Below are 23461 nucleotides of genomic sequence, written 5' to 3'. Positions count from 1 at the left end.
ATGAAGGGGAATGAACAGGACATGAGAAGATAGAAGTTAGAACTCATAAAATGCCCACTCTCCCCAAAAAACTACAAAGGCATATAAATACATAAATTTTTTCTTTTCTACACATACATTTGGAAGGTGGCTCCCAACCCAGTCCCATCCCACTAACCCCTGGCCCTGTTAAACTTTTCTTTTTTTTTTTTTTAAAGATTTTATTTATTTATTTGCCAGAGAGAGACACAGCGAGAGAGTGAACACAAGCAGGGGGAGTGGGAGAGGGAGAAGCAGGCTTTCCCGCTGAGCAGGGGGCCCGATGCGGGGCTCGATCCCAGGACCCCGGGATCATGACCTGAGCCGAAGGCAGACGCTTAACGACTGAGCCACCCAGGCGCCCCTAAACTTTTCTAAATAAAACAGATGTTGCTGCTGCCCTTCAACTACAGTTGGTAGAAATAGCTGCCTGGACTTGACCTATCACTCTAGCTTGAAGTAAAGGCTCTTCCTGGGTCCCAAAAGTGGGATTTTTAGAGGATCTCACTGGGGAGGAGGCAGACAGCCAAGAATCAAACAAAATTGGCATCTTGCAGTAGCCCCACTCTTGCTAGTATGAATTAGGGGCCTCAGCCAGGCAACAGGAGTTGGAGGGGGGACCAGAGGAACACAAGACGTCAACGTCTAAGCACCCACCAGACTCCTGGTCTTAGAAAGATAATATAATCATTATCAGGTAGACAGGAAGCAGGGCTAAGAGATGGAAGGGGTCTGTCCACCCTTCAAGAGTCCCTGACTGGTTAGGGTTCCTCCATGCTCGCCGAAGGTGGTGGAGCTCCAAAGATCTTGGCAAGCAGCCCTCGGTTGGAGCGAGCCTGGTCCTGCGCATTTGCCAGGCGAGCCCGTTCACGTCCCCCTGGCCGAGCCGCCTTCCGGGCTCTCAGCTCTTGCTCAGTAGGACGCTGGGCAAAGGTCCAGGTGCCTTTCGGGCGGGCAGAGTCCCCCTCGGCGGCAAGGAAGCGCTGTCCCCGTTCCACACTTCGAAGGTAGAAGTCAGTCTCCCGCTTGGCCTGGGCAACCTCGGCCCTCAGACGCTGCCTGCGCACCTGGCGCTCAAAGGCCAGATGTTCGCTGAGGTGGGACCACGTGAAACGGTGCAAGTACTGTGGGCAGGAAACAGGAGAAGATCCGGGTAGGGGACGTCAGGGATGGAGAGGAGATGAGAGGGGGGGCCGACAAAAGGGAATGAGGCGCTGGCTGGGGCCGGGAAGGCGGGAGGATGAGACGAGGCCGGCAAGCCTGGCCCTCACCTTGAGGTTCCACAGGTCGTAACGGAAGGGGCTGCGCCGTCGGGCTCCCATGGGCGTGTTGTGCAGACTGGCCGCCACGCGCTTGGCTACCCGCTTGTCCCGGAACTCCACCCAGCCCTCGGTGTAGTCCTTGCTGTACTTGGACCGCTTTTTGCCTCCCGCGGCCGAGGCTGCCGCTGCCTTCTTCTTGCGCCTCACGAAGCCGTCTGGGCCCAAGACACAGCAGCGGTTTAGGAGGCCGACGTGGCACCCAACTGACTTCACCTCCCACTCGCCCGCGGGCCGGGATCCCCCCTCAAGGCCCCTGCGGGGAAGAGAACTGCAAGGCCCACCCTCTCCCCTACACCCTCTCCCTGCGTCTCACTCAGTCCCTTCCTGAGCCGTCAACTCCTGCATCAGATGCGCTCTGCACATGCACACGCCCCGACTCCCAACTCGGTTAGCGCCTGTAGGACAGCTGGGGTCAGGGATCAGACACTGCCTCTAGACCTGGGTCACGGGGACGGAGGGGACGGGTTCAGTTCCGTGAAAGAGCCTCAGACTCTTACTCAGGGCGCGCTCATCTAACGAGCCGGCAGATTCGGTTCAGGAGCGGGGGGTGTGCGGAGTGGACGCCACAGGCCAAACGTAACCAGCCGAGAACCACCCATCTGCGCTCACTGAGCGACCCACACCCAACCCCGGCCCCCAAAGGAGCCGGGCGCCGGCCTCGATCCCTGCCCCCACAGCGCCTCGGACCCGCGCAGCCCGCCCGCACAGCCCGGACCCGCGCTCTTACCCTCGGGCTGGAAGAAAACGCGCCCGACCTCGCCGTACGCGCTGAGAAGGTTCCGTACGTGCAGAGGCCGAAAGCGGGGCGGGAGGTGGCCCAAGTACACAATGCCCGGCACCACCCGCTTCTTGGCGCCACAAGCCGCCGCTTCGGATTCCTCCGGCTCCTCCGCCGCCTCTGGGTTCTGGTCTGTCCCTTCCCGAGGCTCCTGCTCCTCCGCCTCCCTCTCCAGCTCCTCCGCCTCCATGCCGGCGGAGCGAGAAGCACGGCAGCCGTAAAGCGCCGCGCCGTCTGCCGCACAGCGCGTGCGACGGCCGGCGGGAGGGGCGGGGCCGACAGGAGGGGCGGGGCCGACGGGGCGGAGATGAACGGCAGGACGAGACTGGGTGCAGAGAGCGGAAGTGGGGCCGGCTCAGCCGCGGGGTTCGAAGCGGGAAGGCGGGACCTGAGGCTCGCGGTGGCCGAGCTGGCGGCGCTCGGGGCTGCAGCGGCCGGAGCCGAGCGGGTAGGTCCGCAGGTGGACGCGCCCTAGAGAGCGCCTCGGCGAGATGGGAAAACGCGGGAGGCGGGCTCTTCTGGAATGTGGGAAAGCTTTGCGGAGTTGGGAGATCGAAGCAGCACTTGACCCAGGGGACCGGGGTGCGACTCCGGCTGGGGGATGATTCGCCTCTACGGTTGACTCAGACTTCAGTTTTTAAAGTCGTCTTGAGTTTTGAAATGTGAATTATTTTTCAAAATTTAACTTCGAGTTCTGAATGTTTTTAAGTTTTGAAAATGTAGCTTAATTTTGCAAATACAAGTTTTGGAAACTTAGATTTTGAATACTTCAGTTGTCACCTCATTTAGCTTAAAACCTTTTGTGTACTTTAAAATATTAATTTGCAGTTTGGTTTTGTGAATAATGTCCAGGAGATTTTAATGGGCAACAGTTATTTCTCCTGTTTTCAAAACGTTCTTTGCGTTGGTTGACACGTGATGCATGCTGATATTATAAACACCTGTTGTCCTGTGTGCACACGGCCCGGACTGCGGCGACCCCGGGGCGGCGCGCCAGCCCTGCTCTCCCGGGACCGGCGTCCGCTGCGGGCCCCGGCGCGGCGGGGCGGGCGGTCCTTGCACCGCAGCCGAGGCCTCTCCCGCGGGCGCCGGGCGCAGCCCCTCCTCGCAGTGCGGGGACCGCCCGGCAGGGGGCGCCGTCCGCGCGCTCTTGGCGCCGCCGTTCCTCCCGCGCGCACCTGCCGCTGGGCCCACTGCAAAGACCAGCCGCCGCGGATGCGGAGCCGCCGGGCGGCCGGCTTTCTGGAAGGGCCCGGACGAGTGTGAGCAGAGCGTAAACCCGCCCTCGCTGCGGCGGGACCGGCTTTCCTATCCGCTGGAGCGGGCGGGTGCGCACAGGAACCGGGCAGGGGTCCACAGCTACCCCCCGAGGTGACATCTCCTGCCAGGCGGGCGCCCCAGTTTAGTTCTGCCGGAACAGGGCGCCGCGCTCTTCCGTGGAGAGGGCGAAGGAGCTGAGAAACCAGCCTCCTCGAGTGCTTACACCTGTTTCGGTAGTTTTATGGAAGGGGACTTTCCGTCGGTTGCCCGCCGCTTCCTTTTTTGGAGGCGGGAGGGGGCGGTAAGAGGAATTGAATTCCTGTCTCCAAAACACGGAGCAACGATGGGTGAGAGGAGAGCGCATCTTGCTATTGCTCCAAGCGGGCGGGGGTGGAAGGGGCCTGTGGGGGGTAGAGGATGCCGGTGTACAGGTGCCAGGCCTCTGGTGGTCCTTTACGCTGTTTTCTCTACTTTGTATTTGAAATTCCCATTAATAAAATGTTTATTCACTTAAACATCAACATAACAGAAAGGCCATGGGACCTCCAAAATAAAATGAAAACCTTGGGCCAAGAGGTCCTTCCCGTTCTCCACGCGCCCCATGATCCTTGCCCAAACTCCATGAAAAGTCAGTCTCCCTGGAGACCCCGTCTTACATGCGCAGCTTCTTGTGTATGTACCTGCGGATCGTTTATTTATTTATTTATTTATTTGTATTATTATTTTCAGTCGTACAAGTTCATCTGTGAGCACAAACAACAAGGTGCCCAACTGTTCCAGTTTTCTTATCTGCGCTAAGGGTCCACGCAAGCGGCCTCAGGGAAAACCTGTCAAAAGGTTAAGTCCTTCGAGCCGGATTCGAACCAGCGACCTAAGGATGACCATGTCTGAACATCTACAGTCCTCCGCTCTACCAACTGAGCTATCGAAGGATTGGTGGTATGGTTTGTTAGAATACCTTGAATAATGTTTATCCCAGTGGTTTTAACCATTTTTTTTTTTAAATTACAGGCAAACATGATTTTTTTCTAGGGTGCTAGAAATGTTCTAAACTGATAGGGGTGGTGATCATAGAGGTATATTAAAAAATTAATACCCTTGAACACTTAAGTTTTGTGCTTTTTAGTTTCTGATTTAGGTCTTTAAAAAAGAAAACACCACCACCCATGTTCCATGTCTTGCTCACTTAGGCATAATATAGATAGGACCATCACCCTTATTTCTCCTGCTGTCCCTCTGTCCCTTCTGCCTCCGGCCTCTCTATTAAAGTGATGGATAAATGATAATTTACCCTACATGTAGACAGCTGGGTTAAAGAGGAATCTGTTGTCTTGAAGTGGACATACTGCTGAGTTCATTTTGGCAACTTTGCAATTCTTTTTGAAGGACAATGAAAATAATGTATAGACATAAAAGTACTGGACCCAAAACAAGAGGCATTGTGTGTGTGCGTGTGTGTTTAGGAATTGAGTGGCTCGTATTTAGTGGGGCAAATAAATGAAACACACCCCTCTCCAAATTTAAAAAAAGAGATTTAGAGCTGTGTTTGTGGGGATGCTGTCAGGTACTGCTAATGAGTACCTATTACGGCATTGGGCTTCCTGGCTGAACACCGATGGAGAAAGCAGGAAGCCGTCTGGACAGACTTGTCTTGATGATGTATCTACAGAAAAGATTTTCGGTGAATTTATAAGAGTATTGCTTATTAAAAATTAAAGTACTTCAAATTGTAGTCTTGAAAAAATAAATCTTTCTTCAAAAGGTCCTATCCAGTGATTTCCATGAGAAATCTGCAACACATAATTTATATTTAATTCAGTTATTCAGTTCCCTCTCATGAGAAATGAGGTACATTTCTTTCCAATAATCTAACCTAATCTGGGGGAAATGTGAGAATGCTAGAGTAGAAAAGGCTTAGAGAAACGAGCGGTTTCTGTGCGAGACCATCTCTTTCACATACTGAGCGTCCTGACAGAGCCTTGAACACGACAGACATGAAAGCAGTCATACTCTAGGCTCTAAGTTCACATTGTGTCTCAAATAAAAGCTTTTCTTTCTTGTTTTTAAAGGAAAAAATGTTTACATTTTACTTAAGTATCTTAGAACACACAGATTGACACGATATTCATCACAAAGGACAACACTTCGTTTCAGACGTCTCTCCTCATCTCGGAAGCCTCATAACACAGCAGCTAATCCAAATTTCTTTCTCTTTTCTCTCATTTATAAACTTCCAAACTCCCTCTCTTAGCCAGTGCTCATTGGCTTTTGACTCTCTGAGTGTCTCCTCATCTTCAGCATCTGCCTTTTTTTCTTGTGTAACTCTCTAGCTTTTCCAGTAGGTCAGAGCTTTCCTCTTACCCAATCTACCACTCTCTCTCTTTTTTTTAGAGTTTATTTAAATTCAAGTTAGTTAACATAGAGTGTATTATTAGTTTCAGGGAAAGAATTTAGCGATTCATCACTTACCTATAACACCCAGTGCTCATTACATCCAGTGCCCTCCTTAATGCCCACCACCCAATTACCACATCCCCCACCCACCTCCCCTGCAGCCCCGATTTTCACAAAGGGCACAATGGGACCTGAGAAAAGGTTCCGTATTTTTCTCATCAGCCAGTGCTAGGTAATGTACAAGTACTCATTTGAGATCCCAGAGCCTCATGTCTCAGTCATGTCGTATTGCAGAGTTGATTTAAGCCTGAAATGGTTCTATAGCGAACTGACTCAAACTTGCCTGCTCCTAAAGCTTACAGACAATATTCCAATGGAATACTCAGCAATAAAAAGAAGCAAACTATTGATAGAGGTAACAACAGGGATGAATCTCCTGTGCCTTATCCTAAAGGCAGATACAAAAGGCTACCTAAGACATTCTTATGAGCACAAAACTAAAGGAATAGAAACCATCAGTAGTTAGCAGGTTAGAATGGAGGGGGAGGAGTTAACTGCACAAGGAACATGGAGAAGTTGGGGGTGCGATGTAACCATTTCGTATCTTCACTGTGGGTGTGGTTATATGACTATACATTTGTCAGAACTCATGGTACTAAAAAGGGACATCTTATGTAAATATTGCCTGAATTTTTAAAGTGGGAAAAGAAACTTCCGAAAAACTAAACCAGGTGAAAAGTTAAAGTGTAGGTTAGAATTATTAGAAATCAATAAATCTTATTATCAGATTAAAAAAGACCTATATGATTATCTCAATAGATGCAGAATAAACATGACAAAATTAGGATGCATTCATGGATTAAATTTCTGCCAACTAGTAATATAAGAGAATTTCATCAGCCTATAAAAGACATATTGAAAAACCCTACCATTAGCATATTTAGTAGTGAAAGACTGAATGGTTTGTCACTAAGATCAGGTCTAGAACAAGGATATCCGACCTTGACTTCTATTCAGTATTGCCCTGGGGGTTCTAGCCAGTACAAGTTAAGAAAGAAAGAAAAGCATAGATTTGAAAAGGAAAGGCAAAACTATCTCTATTCATACCTGATGTGATGATTATGAAAAAATGCTGAAGAATCTACTGTAAATCTACTGCAAATAATAAGTTTACCAAAGCCGAAGGACACAAATAAAATAAATTATAATTCTACTTATTAATAAGTATTCTGGTTTATTGAACTTGAAATATAAATACCATTCGGAAGGATTAAAAAGTGAAATTTTTAGAGATAAATTTAACAAAAAATACAATAAAAACAACACATTCTATAACAGAAAAATCCACATTTTTCAGATGCAAAGTCTTCCAAATTGACTTATATATTTAACGCCATCCCAGTCAAAATCTCAGTGAGCAGTTTTGTAAAAATGACAAGCTGATTCTAAAATTTATATAGACTACAAAAGATGCAAAATATCCAAAACAGTTGTGAAGGAGAACAAAGTTAGAGGACTTAACACTACCTGGTTACAAGACTTACTATAAAGCTAGATAGAGTCCAGAAAAATGTAGCAGCATATATACATAATCAGCTGACTTTGACAGAGGTGCCAAGGAACAGATAGTCCTTAACAAATGGCGCTGGAAAAAGTGGATATTCACATGCTACTAAAGGAACTCAGACCCTACACAGCATAATGGACAAAACTCAAAATGGATGAAGACCTAAACATAATGATTAAAACTGTCAAACTTCTAGAAGAAAAACTAGGAGAAAAATCTTTGTAACTTTAGGTTAAGCAAAAAATTCTTAGAGCACAAAAAGCATAAACTATAAAGAAAAAAATGGGGGGCATCTGGGTGGCTCAGTCGGTTAAGCGTCTGCCTTCGGCTCTCGTCATGATCCCAGGGTCCTGGGATGGAGCCCCACGTTGGGCTCATTGCTCAGCAGGGAGCCTGCTTCTCCCCTGCCGGCCGTTTCCCCTGCTTGTGCTTGCTCTCTGGCTCTCTTTGTGTCAAATAAATAAATACAATCTTAAAAAAAAAATTTTTTTAAATGATAAATTGGACTTCATCAAAGACTAAAGAAAAAATCTCAAAAGATGCTTAAGAACTTAAGATAATTAAAGGGCAAGTGACAGGTTGGGGAAAAATATATGCAAAACATTCAGGTAAGTGTTTAAGTGATAAATGATGAAGGACTTGGATCCAGAATGTATAACACACTTGTACAACTCAATAGTGAGCCATTGTTTTTATAGGCAAATGATTTGGAGAGATAGTTCACAAAACAAAATGTACAGATGGCCAATAAGCCCATGATATGGATCCTCAGTATTGTTGTTCATTAGGGAAATGCAAGTTACAAGCCTCAGTGAATGAGAGTTCCTGTTGGCTTAACATCCTCACCAGCATTTGGTGTTGTGTTTTGTATTTTGGCCGTTCTAACAGGTGTGTAGTGGCTTCTCATTGATTTTTCAATTTACAATTCCCTGATTACATATGATGTGGCGGATCTTTTATTTGCCACCTGTATATCTTCTTTGGTGAGTTGTCCAGATATTTTGCCCAAGTTGTTTATTTTATTGTTGAGTTTTAAAAGCTTTTTATATATTTTGGATAGCAGTCCTTTATCAGATATGTCCTTTGCACATATTTTCTCCCAGTCTGTGGCTTCTCTTCTTATTCTTTTGACAGTGTCTTTTTGAAGAAGTTTTTAATTTTAATGAAGTCCAACTTACCAATTATTTTTTTTCCATGAAGTATGCCTTTGGTGTTACATCTAAAAAGTCGCCACACACACAAAGTTATCGCCATGCTCAAGGCTACCTACATTTTTTCCTTTGTTATCCTCTGGTGATATTATAGTTTTGCATTTTACATTTAGGTGTACGATAATTTTGAGTTAACTTTTGTGATTCATTTTTTTTTGCATGTGGATATTTAGTTCTACCACCATTTGTTAAAAATACTGTTGATTGATTTTTGACATAGACAACACAGTAATTCTATAGAGAAAGGATAAGCTTTCAGTAACTGATGTTGGTACAACTGGACATTCATATATAAAACAAAAAAATCTTTTACCATCAATATGATATAAATCAATACGATATAAAATAATTAATTCAAGTTTGATCAGAGACCTAAATGTAAAAGATAAAACTTCCAGAAGAAAATCTCTGTGACCTTTGGTTAGGCAAAAAATTCTTAGAACACCAAAGAACACAAAAAATACAAGGTACAAAAGAAAAAAAAAATGATAAATTGGGCTTCATCAAAATTTTAATATTTGCTTTTCAAAAGATGCTGCTAAGAAATGAAAAATCAGGGGCACCTGGGTGGCTCAGTTGGTTAAGCGACTGCCTTCAGCTCAGGTCATGATCCCAGGGTCCTGGGATCGAGCCCCGCATCGGGCTCCCTGCTGGGTGGAGAGCCTGCTTCTCCCTCTCCCACTCCCCCTGCTTGTGTTCCCTCTCTAGCTGTCCCTCTCTCTCTCTCTCTCTCTGTCAATTAAATAAATAAATAAAATCTTTAAAAAAAAAAAAAAAGAAATGAAAAGTCAAACCACAGACTGGGAGAAAATATTGCAGGGCAAACACCTGATAGACAAGACTTTTATCCAGAATATATAAAGCATTCCAGAACTCAATAAGGAGGCAAACAATTCAATTTTTTTTAAAAAGGGAAGGATTTCAACAGACACTCCACCAAAGAAGATATACAGATGACAACTACCTGAAAAAGTAGACATCATTAGTCGAGGGAAATATGAATTAAAACCACATGAGATGCCTCCACACAGTCATCGTAGGAGGCAAAATTCTAAGACGGCCCCAAGATTCCCACCCACCTCTTATAATATCTGAATAATCCCTGCCCCATAAATGTGGGTAGGACATGTGAATGTGTTGTGTTAGGTACAAATTTGAATGGCTAATATTTAAAAGACTGTTCCAAGTGTTGTCTAAGATGTAGAGAAACGAGCTCTCATCCATTGCTAATAAGAATGTAAAATGGTACAGCCACATTGGATAACAGTTGGTAGTTTCTTTGAAAGTTAAATATACACCTACCATAGGATCCAGCAGTCCCACTCCTGTGTATTTACTGATAATAAAACACATGGCCACACTTATATCCAAAATATTTATAGCCACACAATAATTTGCCAAGACCGCCATCACAACATACCACAGACTGGGTGAATTAAACAGAAATTTATCTCCTCACAGTTCTAGAGGCTGGAAGTCCAAGATCAAGGTGTCAGCAGGACTGATTTCTTCTGAGGCCTCTGCTTGGCTTGAAGAAAGGTGCCTCCTTGTTGCTCTGTACATGGTCGTTCCTCTGCACGCTTCTGCCCCTGCTGTCTCTCTCTGTGTCCTAATCTCCTCTTCCTATAAAGACACCAGTCAGACTGGGTCCAGGCACCCTACCGGCCTCATTTGAATGTAGTAACTTCTTTCAAGGCCCTATCTCCAAATACAGTCTCATTCTGAGGTACTGGAAATGAGGGCTTTAACATATGAATGGGGGGGCATGTAATTCAGCCCATAACAAGCAGTTTTATTAATAATAATAAAAACAGTAACGAGATTTCATCAGCTGGTGAATGAATAAACAAATTGTAGTACATCCCTACAATGGACTACTGAACAGTAAAAAGAATGAGCTGTGGATACACACATGACAAGGATGAATCTCAACAGCGTTGCGCTAAATGGAGAAGCCAGACTCAAAAAGCTGCATACCGTAGGAGTCTATTCCTAGAACCATCTGGCAAAGGCATAAATAAGTACAGTGACAGAAAGCAGATCAGTGCTTCTGAAGGCACAAGTCAACTTTCTGGAGAGATGAAAAGGTTTTATATCATGAGTGTTGTGGTTATATGATTGAATATAATTTTCAAAACTCAGCAAACTATATACTTAAAAAGGAATGAATTTTACTGTGTTTAAATTGCATTTCAATAGAGGTAATTAAAAACAAAACAAAACTAGTTAACCATACAAAAACTTCAATATCAATTTGATGTCTTGCTGAGCAGTCTATTTCTTCCTACACACAGCCTCCTTAGCAGATTCCCAGTTAACTCGTTTACTTTTCTTTTGCCCATAGTATGTATTATTTTTAACATATGATACCATTACACAAATTTGTTTTTACCATATTTTAAAATTTCCAACTCTTTCAAGCTGATGTTTTCAGTATTATATCCAACAGTTGTTGTTCTAAATGCCACGTTTGGGAAATGAGATGTCCCTTCTGGAAGTCTGAGAGCTAATGAGCAATCCACCACACCCCTCTGCAGCCTTACCCTGACAAAATGATTTATGATCTGAGTTGCAGAGGAGCTACAAGTCAGGGTCCCAGAATGGACCACCAGCCAAACCATGATTTATATGACACAGAAATAAGAGTATCTGGTTATGAGCCACCATGATCAGCAGGAGGGGGGAATGCTTATTACTACACCGTAACTTAACCTATTCAGGTAGATACATACAGGAAATTTGAAAGTCTAAATCCACTAAGAAGGCTTATTCACCTCCTAGGAAAATACCCAACAAAAAATGTGTGAACTTCTGTGCCAAGATACATGGTAAGAGGACTCAGATTTTTTTTTTTTTTTTTTTTTTTTTTACAAATGTCCATGTTGTATCAGTGAGTGAAGAAAAAGTTCGGTGAAGTTTTGCCAAGAGCCTATCTGTCAGCCTCATGTCATTTTATGCTACTCTAAGAGATGTAATTTTTTTCAGTCACTCCAAGAAATGGGTTCTAGGAAAATGTTCTGAGATACTTTCTAATAAAAGGCTGAGGCTCTTTGTGGAATTCCTAAGTGTGTTGAGCTAAAAGTAGAGCCGATTTATTGGAGTGAATACAAGTCTTGGATTGGGATTTGAACGTACTGTGGCAGTTTTTCAAGACTGGAAACTGCAGGAGCTGCAGCAAAAAGGACTTGATGTGAGTGCGCGGCCAGAGGCCCTGTGCCACTTTCCGTGTCAGCCTAGTGACTGCCCTTGTCCTCTTCCCTCAGAATTCAGGCCGCTTTCCGTTGTTCTCGGTAGCCCCTCCCAGCCGTTTGGTGTTTGGAACAGGCGTCCCCAAAGCAGACTGACAATCAGGGCCTGGGTCTCCAAGTCCAAACCCTCCTAATTCCTTGCTGCTCCCGAAAACTACCACCCAAGATCATTTTCGAATGTTGAGTTTTACATCAGAGTCTGCGTAGACAGCATGCTGCTCCATGACAAGTGCACGACGATGTCCCGTGGGCGCCGTGTTTCCTCCGCGGCCCAGAGCTGGGGACCCCGGTCGCGGTCCTGTCCCCGCTCGGTTCTGACGGCAGGGCGCGTGCGCGCTCGAGCTCGTCTTCCCCGGAAACCCCGCGCGCGCCAACTTGAAAGGAGACGGCTCTCCGGGAATTGTCCTCCACCCGTGGCGTGTGCAGAGCGGGCAGAGGGGCCGAGCGGGGCCTGTCCGCATCCAGGATTTGTGCAGGAAGGTCAGGGCGCGGGCGGGGTGCGGATCTGGGGAGATGGGGCCAACAGGGTGGCTGTATCCGGGCGATGGGTCCGGTGAAGTTCATGATGCTGTTTCCCACTTTGGGGTAGGTCTGAAGGTTCTCCAATAAAAGGCCTCTTCAGGAATTACCAGGGTGGCCGGGGATCCGCGCGGCCGCGGGGACCCGACTCCCCAGGGGCGGGGTCTGGAGACCTGGGGGCGGGGCGCGCCTCGCAGCCACGCGCATGCGCCCTCTTCCCGGCTGCGCGGTGCGGGGGCCGGCGTGGGGCGCGGGGAGCAGCGCGGGGGCGGGGGAGCCGGGGCGGCCGTGCGCACGGCTGCGCTCCACGCGGGGACGGTCTTCCGCAGGGCCGGCGGCCCTTCCCCACAGCCGCCGCGGCCGCCCGCTCGCCCCGCAAATAAGAGAGGTCAGCGCCTTCTGGTCTCAGCGGAAAGTGCACGCTGTCCTCGGGAGACACGCGGGAAGGGGTTACTCCCCGACGTTCCGGAAGGATCTAAATTTTACGGCGGCTTCGCTGGAGGAGCCTGGGTTTCCAAAAGTCTCGTCCTTCGAGCCGGATTCGAACCAGCGACCTAAGGATGCCCAACTGTCACCTCTACAGTCCTCCGCTCTACCAACTGAGCTATCGAAGGACTCCTGGGGAGGGCCCTTACAGGATTCCTAAAATAACCTCTGTCCAGATGGTTTGCGCTGGTGCTGTTCATGTTCACCTTTAAAAGTGCGATTTTAAGCTGTCTTCTTGGACACCGAATGTATTTTATATAGTGATCCGGATACCTGGTCCGTGGGTTTATAAAAACATAAAATTCATTGCGTTGTACGTCTAAGACGTTAGGATATTACTTATGTCTACCTCAAGACAAAATCCCAAAGGGTATCCCATGTCCTCTTACCCTAGGAATAATACAGCTGAAAGTAATGCCTTGGATTACGCCCAATTTCCTTCCCTCCTCTCTGGTTACTTCCTCCTCCTTCTTTCAAAAACGTCAAAGTTTGCTCAATAAATGTTATAGTTGCCCTAAATACAGACAGCTAGGTTGAAGAAGATCTCTGGGTTGTGAGCAGAGCAATGCCCCCTGCATTTTGGTAAATTACAGTACTCCATTCTGAAAGTCAAATGGGAAATCGTGTATATCCATAATTCTAATGATGAAAAATGTGAAGTGTTCTGTGTGTGCATGTGTGTGTGTAAATTTTTTTTAGTTGTATAATTGATTTGGCTGGTTCATATTATGTTGCCTAATTATAGTAGAGCAATTAAAATGAAACACAAATCCTTAAAATTCTTAAATGGAAATATAAATATTCCTTTTCCAAAGCAAATCATCCAACATGGAGTTTCAACAGAGATTGATCAGTTTCCTTGAACCTACTACAAAAAATAGACACAGATGGATAACATGCTACACTATCTGGAGCAAACTCTCCTCCAATACATTTAAGGAAAAAAGTGAATTTCTCTATAAAATATCTGTGCTTATTAAAATAAAATTTCTACAAAACTATATTATTGAAAACATTCCAAATTTTTCTTCAAATGGCAATCACCAATGCTTCCTATTAGAAATGTTGAAATCACATAGTTGTTCTTGAACTCAGTAATTAAATCCCTTTCCATGAGAAACTAAGAGAATAGCGCCTAGTAACTTTTCTTTTAATGTTCCTAACCTAATAGAGAATTTGCAGCTAGAGAAAAAGGATCCTAAGAAGTGGACAGTTTCTCTTGACATTATCAGGTGTCCTTTCCATGTCTTGAATACCAAGTGGAAAATAGCAAAGTTGCCAACAAGTGGTGAAATTTCAGGCTGGTGCTGGATTCATTACTGGGGCAACACTTAGAGGAACAGGAAGTCCCCAGAAGGGAAACGGGAATGAGTAAGCCCACCTTTCCTCCTCCTCCAGCCTTGCATTCTTCTCCTAACTTACCTTCTGGCAAACATGGGCGCAAGCAGGACATCAGTAATGTGGTTTACAGAGTATTATCTCCTTTATCACACGGCAGATTTAAAACGGATTGTTGTCTTAGTCTGCTCAGGTTGCTGTGACAAAGTACCACAGACTGGGTGGCTTAAACACCAGAAATTAATTTTTCTCATAGTGCTGGAGGCTGGAAGTCCATGACCAAGGCGATGGCCATTCGGTTCCTGGTGAGAGCTCTCTTCTTGGCTTGCAGTTGGTCGCGTCCTGTGTCTTCACACAGAGAGTGAGCTCTCTGGTGTCTCCACTCATCAAGACACTAATCCTAGATATCAGGATTACCACCCTTACGACCTTATTAACCTTAATTACGTTCCTATTCCAAATACAGTCACATTGGGGGTTAGAGCTGAAACATAAGGATTGGGGGGGGGGGGGTGCGGGGAGACACAATTCAGTCCAGAGCAGAGAGCTTAGAGTTGAGCCAATAGTTTAACAACTGGTAAAACTTCCATGTGAATTTTAAAATAGTCGTCTTGATTTTCATTTAGTCTCTGCGGAAACTGAGTGTTGGAAAATGTAATCCCCAATCCAGTGTTACTGGAAACCAGCACTCCCAGGTCATGGTTGAAAGCCCCCAAACAAACCAGTCACTCCCAGTTCAGTCAGTCATGCCAATGCCCAATCCGTGGATCTGAGCTGTGGAATTGGGCTCCGTTCTGTCACTAAAATTCCACACCTACACTCCTAGGAGAATCATGGAAAATAAATAGGGAGGGGAAAAAAATGAGTGGAGGCCAAGCTAACTTCTGCAGCTGGGCAAATTCTGTCCTGGGAAGAGTAGGGGAAACACCCAGATGACAGAGAGAATCAGGGTACGGCTGGCCTGGAGCCAAGTTTTGAAATGAATGGTGGTTTCTACATCCACTTGGAATACCGGAGTCGTGAACTCTCTTGTCTAAGTTGTGGGGAGGCAAGTAGGTGGAAGGGTTCTTCCCTCAGAAAGGTATTCATCTGTTTTTACCAGCCCTGGTTGCAATGAAAAAGCAAACAAGAAGAGCAAACGTTAAGGGTATTTTAAGGATCCTGGAAAGGCCTGCTCTGCAAAGAGACAGAGTCACTTTCTTAAATGAGATGTTTCTCCTGCCTTTGAATTGTGATCACTTGCTTCAGTGTCATTGAGAGTAAAAAATAACAAGAAACCAAAGAGAGGAAGTCTCCAAGGACGGGATATTAGGCAAAGAAACAGTTGAAGGTGTTGGTTACTTCATACGGCTTTCCTGCACGTGATGGCCTTCCGGCTCCGACCCAGCACCTAGCACAGTACCGGGTACCTAGTACCCAATAGGTCCAGAAGAAAAAGACACCACTACTACCTTTGCATTTTTGCAAAGACTCTGGATGTAAGCCTGCAGTCATAATTATCTCAGCATCCTAGTAATGTTTACCTTAGAAAAGTAAAAAATAGCTAGTACACCCTTGAACAAACTCGGGACTGCAGAAGCCAGACCGGAAGGAGAAATTAACTGGGACGCGCGCCCCCTCGTGGCCATGTGTCCACAGGCGGTGATTTTTTTTTAAAAAGCCTGACGGCGGACCCCTTAAGAGGGGTAATCTGTAGGGACTCTGGAGAATCTGTTTCTGGAGCCAGCAGAGTCAACTGGTGGAAAATTTAGGGGTGCAGGGATTGTCGGGAACTATTGCGAAGGCCAAAGCCGAGCCTCACTGCCCGGGGTGCACCTGCAGTCTCCTCCGGTTGCCCGTTTCCCCGGAGAGGGTTCCGGGGTTGAACTCCTGCCCGGTGTCTAAGACGAGTGTTTCTGAGGCCGCCCTGGCCCGGACTCCGCCTGCCCTCTGAGCTCTTGTGCCGACGGGATCCAGAACTGTAGGACAGGTGGTAGGTGGCGCTGAGGGACGCGATCCCCAGCGCTCTGCGGCCCCGCAGCTCGTTCACGGGGTCAACGCCGACCACAACAGGTGGCAACGCGTCCCGAATCACCGCCGGACACCGAAGTGACTAAGAGAGGCGCGGCCGCGCGGCAGGGCGGGGAATTAGCTCAAATGGTAGAGCGCTCGCTTAGCATGCGAGAGGTAGCGGGATCGATGCCCGCATTCTCCAGTTTTACGTCCTCTTACCCTTGGCCTTCATTCCTGCTCTGAGTACCGAGCTAAGTGAAACATTACCGGCTGAGAGCAGGGCCCAGTTCCTGACGGGGAAGGCCTTCCCTTCAAAAGCCACGCTCTCGGTTGTTCTTCAGACAGTGCCAGGATAGGCATGGCTGAGTTCTTTAGGATTTCTCAAACGTTTTGCACATTTGAATACCGGTCCCTGCCAGGTGGATTTACAAATCTACACTCCACTTATTTATGCATTAATATTACATGTTTACTCTCGGAATCTATTTCTCACATGTCCAACCTATGAAGGGCAACCTCAAGTTCTTAAAACTGGAACGAATGATTCCCATTTCTTAATGAGATGGTGAAGAGTCACATAATGTGTAGGTATGTTTGAGATTTGTTTTTTTAATACATGCACTCTTCCTCTTGTGGGGTCGTCTGGCTGCGTCTTTGGAGATGGTGGTGATAAGGCTGATACTGAAACTGGACTATGGCAGAATATGGGCCAATTACGGGAGGGCGGAGAACCTCTGTGATGCCTTGGGGAGAAGCTCAGCCCAGGACTATTTAATAAACTTTGCATCCAAAGCCCAGATGTTATCTTTGAAAATAAAATTGGACCATTTTTCTTCTTTACTCTTTTGCCCCAATTTGCTTTCAAAAAGCAAGAAGTTAATCAGGAGCTCCCAGGTTAGACCAACCTTCAGCCCTTAATAGGGGTAGTTTCCAATACGTTTTAGGGAGTGGTTCTCAAACCACTACCCCAATTCCAGAAGCCTGGGCTTCTGTGTTCTGAGATAGACCAAAGTCTGAGAATCATTAAAGAATAAAAGTGCTGAGGCATAGGAAGGAAAATATCAAAAAATTGACAGGGACAAAATTCTCACACAACTCTTTTTACTTTGATCTAACATTTTTGTAGTTGACGACTCTTCCAGAGGTGCTTGTTATCACATTTTTGAGACAGGGTAGAAGTGGGATTCGTATATCCTAATGAGATTGGACCCAAATTAGCAAATGCTTTCTATTGTTAAGAGAAATCTCTATCTTTTGAGCTAATTCCCAAAATGGGTAGAAAATCCTACCCCCCCTCCCCCCCTTGTCTATTATTTTTAATTCTAAAATGTTTGTTTCTCTTTTATCAGTGGTTCTCAAACCTTGCAGCACAGCAAATGTCACCTGGAAGCTTTTCAAACTACCAATGCCTAGGTCCCCACCTCCAAACTGGCCCAAGCAAAGGCGCTTTGTAAAATCTGCCCAGGTGATTCTATATCCACCAGTTTTTCTCAGCCAGGTTTGAAAGCCACTGTTAACAGAATTAAACCGGGAAGGGGGAGTAGTGGCCCTGAATTTCATCCGGCCCTGAGACGGTTCAGCATTCTTCACCTGGAAAAACACCTCTCCAGAGACTCGGGACTCTAAGTCCACCAGGGGGCGCGCCTGTCCCACCAATTCCCTGCAGGTCGTGTCCTTCCTACGCAGGTAGCGTCCTTCCTCCCGGGATTCAGGATCCGGGGTGGGGAGCGGAGACACGTCTGCAGACCCCTCGCCCAGTGGGGCCGCCTCTGCTCCGCCTCGTCAGAGCTCCGTATTTCTCGGCGGCCGCCAGCTGTACTGTATGTAAAGTATGGGGTGGAAGTCTGATCGTGCGTATTAGTCAGTTACAGAAATTAATAATTTTAAAAATTGGATTCGTTGTACATCGGGAATAGTCTTAGCAGATGCACATCGAGGATACAGGTAGCTGAGATACGCCTTTCCGGGGTGGGGATAAAAGGAAAACGACGCAAAACGCGAACTCCTTCGAGCCGGATTCGAACCAGCGACCTAAGGATGCCTGAGCAGCTTCCACTACAGTCCTCCGCTCTACCAACTGAGCTATCGAAGGAACCACACTGCTTGGCGTCCTCGCAGAGGATGCCATCTCTGCGCGAGGTTGGGCGTGTGTGGGCGCTAAGTTGTTTGATTCGGCCGCGTTGCTCATAGGTCTGTCCCAGCCGCGTCCACTTTTTTTTTTTTTTTTTTTTTTTAATAATCCAGCACCCCGTCGGAACTGACATTCAAAGGTCCACTGCCCTGGACGGAGAAGAAAACGGGAGCATCCACTGGTTTGCAAAAAGGAAAATAAAATAAGGAAACATAGGAACGGATAAGAACTTAGCAAGAGCATCTTTTATTATGAGGAACGAATTTACCCAATTTTGACTCAACTTATAAATAGGATTTGAAGTACTTCAATCTGCAATTCTAACAGGATAATTAACAGAAGGAGGAGGAAGAAAGGAGTATAGGGTTAAACTCTCCAAAACCATACTAAAATTTTATTTAATTGACATTAGTCTTTGTAGATAAACTAATCATCACACTAATCATAAATTAATCATAACTAATCATAAACTAATCATCACACTTAGCAAAAACCTATCGATAGGGAGCTAAAACAATGTTTTTAAATTATCTTAACACAAGGTAGAATGTGATGCCATTCAAATACTAGTTAATTTTGCAAAATGTGAGGTTTTAGTCTAGTTTTCTAGTTCAGACAGGACTGTCTGAATCTCAAAAGGTCTATTACGCTCTTTGTTAATGAAATCGATCCGAAGTGGCAGCCGACATGTTTTATTCTTCACGTTCCATTAAACATCATTACCTTGTCCTATAATGGTGCCATACACACAGGGCAAACGATCCTCCTGGCGCAAGTAGAACACTGAGACCCTCTGTGGCACAAAGAAAAATTTCTCTTTTCTGAGAAGGAACTAAAAGCAAGTTGCTCATCACTTAATTTGGCCATTAACCTCCTCAAGTCTTTATGAAACATCTATTTGAAGAGGAGTCGGTTGAATGAATTAAATATAAAATTTCGTCTCCTCCCCAAGCCCGATTGACTAAATAAGTTATTTTGTAGATGTAGTTAATATTCTCCATTTTGTCAAAGTACACCTTTCAAAAAGTTAAATGTATGACACTTATACAAATGTAAAAAAAAAAAAAAAAGTTGTCCTCATTTTGTTCCGCTCCACATTGGAGGAGATTCAGAGGTTAAAAAGACAGAACTTAAGGGAGCTTTGAGGGGGAGGGGGAGGGTACAGGCAGGAGATCGGAGGGATTGAGGTGCGTGTACAACCTGTATTCTGGTAGGTGAATTCTGATATATACCTATATCAGATATATTATCAAATATATATATCAGACAAAATTGTATAATTTATATATAACTATATTTATGTTAAATTATATTTTTTTCTGTATATTTTCAAAATAACATATAACTCAGTGTGAAAACGGCAAGCAGCAGGAAAAGTGTTGGGGTCCCTTTCTCCTTCTCCTTCCTAAGTATTCTTAGGCGCAGGTGGGGGAGGAATTCGAGCCCAGCTCGCCGGCTCTCTGCCCGGCTCGCGTCACGCAGCGAGCGGAGGGCCTGGGCCGCGGGAGTCCGGAGCCCCGGGTGGGAGGGCTCGCAGACTCCCCCAGAAAACGAAAGCGCTCCGGGGCGCCCCTCGGCCGGAGCTCCGGGGCTCGTGAGCGGGACTCTGCTCCCCCGCGGGCGGGAGGACACCGCGGCCAGGAAGCGGGGGGCGGGGCGCGCGGAGTCACGTGGCGGGAGGGCGGTGTCACGGGGCGGGGGGGCGGTGTCACGGGGCCGGGGGGCGGGGCCACGTGTATGTGTACCTATATATCACATCTATATCCACTCCTCTGTTGATGGACTGGGTTGCTTCCCTGTATTGGCTATTGTAAATAATGCTGCTATAAGTGTAGGGGTGGATATCTTTTCAGATTAGTGTTTTCATTTTCTTTCGGTTAATACCCAGTAGTGAAATTACTGGGTCACATGGTATTTCTATTTTTAATTTTCTGAGGAAACTCCACACTGTTTTCCACAGTGGTTGTACCAGTTTGCATTCCCACCAACAATGCATGAAGGTCCCTTTTTCTCCACATCCTCACCAACACTTGTTATTTCTTGTCGTTTTTATTCTAGCTGTTCTGACTGGTATGAGGTGGTATCTCATTGTGCTTTTGATTTGCATTTTCCTGATGAGTAATGTTGGGCATTTTTTCATGTGTTTGTTGGCCATTTGTATGTCTTCTTTGGAAAAATATCGATTTGGGTCCTCTGCCCATTTTTAATCAGATTATTTGTTTTTTGGGTGTTGAGTTGTGTAAGTTCTTCATATATTTTGGATACTAACCCCTTATCAGATATAGCATTTGTAAATATCTTCTCCCATTCAGTAGGCTGCCTTTTCATTTTGTTGATGGTTTCCTTCACTGTGCAAATGCTTTTTGATTTGGTGTATTCCCAGTTGTTTATTTTGCTTTTGTTTCCTTTGCCTCAGGAGATGTATCTAGAAAAATGTTGCTCAGTCCCATGTCAGAGAAATTACTATCTGTATTTTCTTCTAGGAGTTTTATGGTTTCCTATCTCACATTTAGGTCCTTAATCCATTTTAAGTTTATTTCTGTGTATGGTATAAGAAGATGGTCCAGTTTCATTCTTCTGCATGTTGCTGTCCAGTTCTCCCAGCACCATTTACTGATAGATTAATTGGCCATATATATGTGGGTTTATTTCTGGGTTCTTTGCTCTGTTCCATTGGTCTATGTGTCTGTTTTTGTGCCAGTATCATATTGTTTTGATCACTACTGCTCTGTAGTATATCTTGAAGTATATGTGTTATAATATGTGATGTATCTTGAAATGTGAAATATATGGGGTTGTGATACCTCTAGCTTTGTTCTTTCTCAAGATGGCTTTGGCTATTTGGGGTCTTTTGTCGTTCTCTACACATTTTAGTGTATTTTGTCCTAGTTCTGTGAAAAATGCTGTTGGTGTTTGAGGGATTGCGTTAAATCTGTAGATTACTTTGAGTAGTATGGACATTTTAACAATATTAATTCTTCCAGTTGATGAGCACGGAATATCTTTCCATTTGTTTGTGTCATCTTCAATTTCTTTCATCAGTGTTTAATAGTTTTCAGAGTGCGGGTCTTTTACTTCCTTGACTAAGTTTATTTCTAGGTATGTTATTCTTTTTGGTGAAATTGTAAATGGAATTATTTTCTTAATTTCTCTTTCTGCTACTTCATTATTAATGTTCAGAACACTTAGGCCACTTCTGAATCCTGTCTCTTACTAGCTGTGTGACTTCTCAAACTTCCTTGGGTCCTGTGCAAAATGGGGATGATGATAATAAAGATAATACAGATCCTTAGGGGTATTATTGCGAATATGAAATTAAATAGCATTTGTAAAGCAAAGTGTATGGGGTGCACTGCTCAGTCCCACCCCCACCGGCTCAAGCAGGGGAACCCTCACAGGGGGCTTTGACAGGTTTTCATCTGGGCCCCACCTTTCGGTAATTCAGAGTGGAACGTTCAAGAATACACCATATGAAGCATAAGGGCAACAGTTTAATCCTTAAAACAACAGTTCCCAAACAATGTCACAAAAAATACAGGTACATAGAACTTAGACTACATAAGTGATCAGATTTGAGTAAGATTAATTAAGGAAGCCCTCCTAGATGGAATGAAATTCTCTAGACAGGAATTTTGAAGAGGAGATTGATAAAAAACACTTTTGACAAAAGTAGAGACATTTTTCATTGATTTGAGGATCATGCATATATATGTGAGCAAGGTATTAAAGTTACTTGATATTTTTTTTTACACTGGGCTCAGTAGTCATAATTGAATGGAAAGTCAGCTATTGGAGTTTTGAGACTAACATTAAGGAAGAGCAACGGTACATACACAACAGTGACCTTTTTTTTTTTTAAAGATTTTATTTATTTGACAGAGAGAGACAGTGAGAGAGGGAACACAAGCAGGGAGAGTGGGAGAGGGAGAAGCAGGCTCCCCGCCGAACAGAGAGCCCGATGTGGGGCTCGATCCCAGGACCCCAGGATCATGACCCGAGCCGAAGGCAGACGCTCAACGACTAAGCCACCCAGGCGCCCCAACAGTGACCTTTATATTCACAAACATGTATCGGGCACTGACTATCCAGGTACTGTGTGTGCTAAGTGCCTGGAACACACAGCAATAACTAAGACAGTCTCTGTCCCCAGAAACTCAAAATTTAAAAGCTCAAAGAATGAGTTTGAGTAGGTCATGGAGTTAATGGTTGTAGCTTTGAAGGTTTGACTCAGAATGTGTGGCATTTAAGTTAATGGAATAACTTAATAAAAGTATAAATAAAAGTATGTTCTATTAATGTAAACTTTTTTTTTTTTAGAAAAAGTCCTAGAATTCTTTGAACGCTAGACTCCAGTTGATTACGCACAGATGTGCTGAGACACAGGTAGCGAAGATGACTGGCCAACGCAAAACTAAACTAATCCTATTTACCACACAGGCCCTGCCTTAAGGTAGGTCGTTTCGCCTCTGGTGTGCTCTATAGGTTGGCTGCAAATATCTCACATGAAGACTGTCATAAGATGTTTAAAATACCAACAGATGTAAGTATTTCCAGGAGTTTCTCAAAGTAAAATTTAACATTTTTTTCCCTTGAGGTTTTTTTTGTTTTTTTTTTGTTTTTTGTAACTTCTTCCTCCCTGATTTCCGGAAGCAGTATTCTATACTTGGAAATATAAGATTGAAGAAGGGAAAAGCTGAGAGTTAGGAATGTAAGAAAATGTAAGAAAAGTAAAGGAAAAGTCTATAAAACTTTGCCAGACATTAGATTACCATCTGGAAAAAGAATTTCACCTGTCCAAGTACCTGATAGTACTAGGCATCACATACCCTTTACCGACTGAGGTCAGGGACCCTCTGTGCCGATGTGTTTATAGTTGGCTCTCGAGCATAGAGCATAGTGCCTTCAGTGTGATGAGGTCTTTATAAGTGGTCATTGCTGTTATTAGTGCTTCATAAAGAAATTTTAGTGAATAAAAGAATGGTCATAGGTAGCTCTTGTGACACTTTATGAGGTAGGAATATTCTCAAAGAGGTCAGTTGTCCAAGAGTTTATTGCTATGAAACATAGTCACGGTCTATCCTGACATCAGACAATCTGCGTGATACCTTCACCTGTTGGTGCTGAACACAGCAACTACACACACAAGGAGAATCGGGGAGTCTGGCTGCCTGCTCTGGAAAAAAGGTACAACGTAGAG

At 45.1% G+C, this 23461-nt stretch overlaps 1 protein-coding gene and 4 non-coding genes across 5 annotated transcripts; 1 reads left to right on the top strand and 4 right to left on the bottom strand.

Annotated features, from left to right (window-relative positions):
• Positions 1 to 329: 329 nt before the first annotated feature.
• On the bottom strand, positions 330 to 2377 carry ABT1 (activator of basal transcription 1). The gene is made up of 3 exons (XM_032399230.1): positions 2068 to 2377; positions 1290 to 1495; positions 330 to 1142 (listed from the first exon to the last, which is right to left on the bottom strand). Exons 1-3 carry the CDS (start codon positions 2306 to 2308, stop codon positions 780 to 782), a joined length of 810 nt encoding a protein of 269 aa, XP_032255121.1. The 5' UTR covers positions 2309 to 2377; the 3' UTR covers positions 330 to 779.
• Positions 2378 to 4221: 1844 nt separating this feature from the next.
• TRNAY-GUA lies at positions 4222 to 4310 on the bottom strand. Its single transcript is given in 2 exon segments — positions 4222 to 4257; positions 4274 to 4310. It is a non-coding gene; the product is annotated as a tRNA-Tyr (tRNA).
• Positions 4311 to 12843: 8533 nt separating this feature from the next.
• On the bottom strand, positions 12844 to 12931 carry TRNAY-GUA. Its single transcript is given in 2 exon segments — positions 12844 to 12879; positions 12895 to 12931. It is a non-coding gene; the product is annotated as a tRNA-Tyr (tRNA).
• A 3331-nt stretch (positions 12932 to 16262) lies between these two features.
• On the top strand, positions 16263 to 16335 carry TRNAA-AGC. Its single transcript has one exon. It is a non-coding gene; the product is annotated as a tRNA-Ala (tRNA).
• A 1801-nt stretch (positions 16336 to 18136) lies between these two features.
• TRNAY-GUA lies at positions 18137 to 18225 on the bottom strand. The gene is given in 2 exon segments: positions 18137 to 18172; positions 18189 to 18225. It is a non-coding gene; the product is annotated as a tRNA-Tyr (tRNA).
• Positions 18226 to 23461: the final 5236 nt, after the last annotated feature.

Source organism: Phoca vitulina, unplaced genomic scaffold (assembly GCF_004348235.1).
Source record: "Phoca vitulina isolate PV1807 unplaced genomic scaffold, GSC_HSeal_1.0 scaffold143, whole genome shotgun sequence".
NCBI classification, from domain to species: Eukaryota; Metazoa; Chordata; class Mammalia; order Carnivora; family Phocidae; genus Phoca; species Phoca vitulina.
Note: the sequence above shows the minus strand (reverse complement) of the source record. Positions and strands in the feature narration are given on the sequence as shown.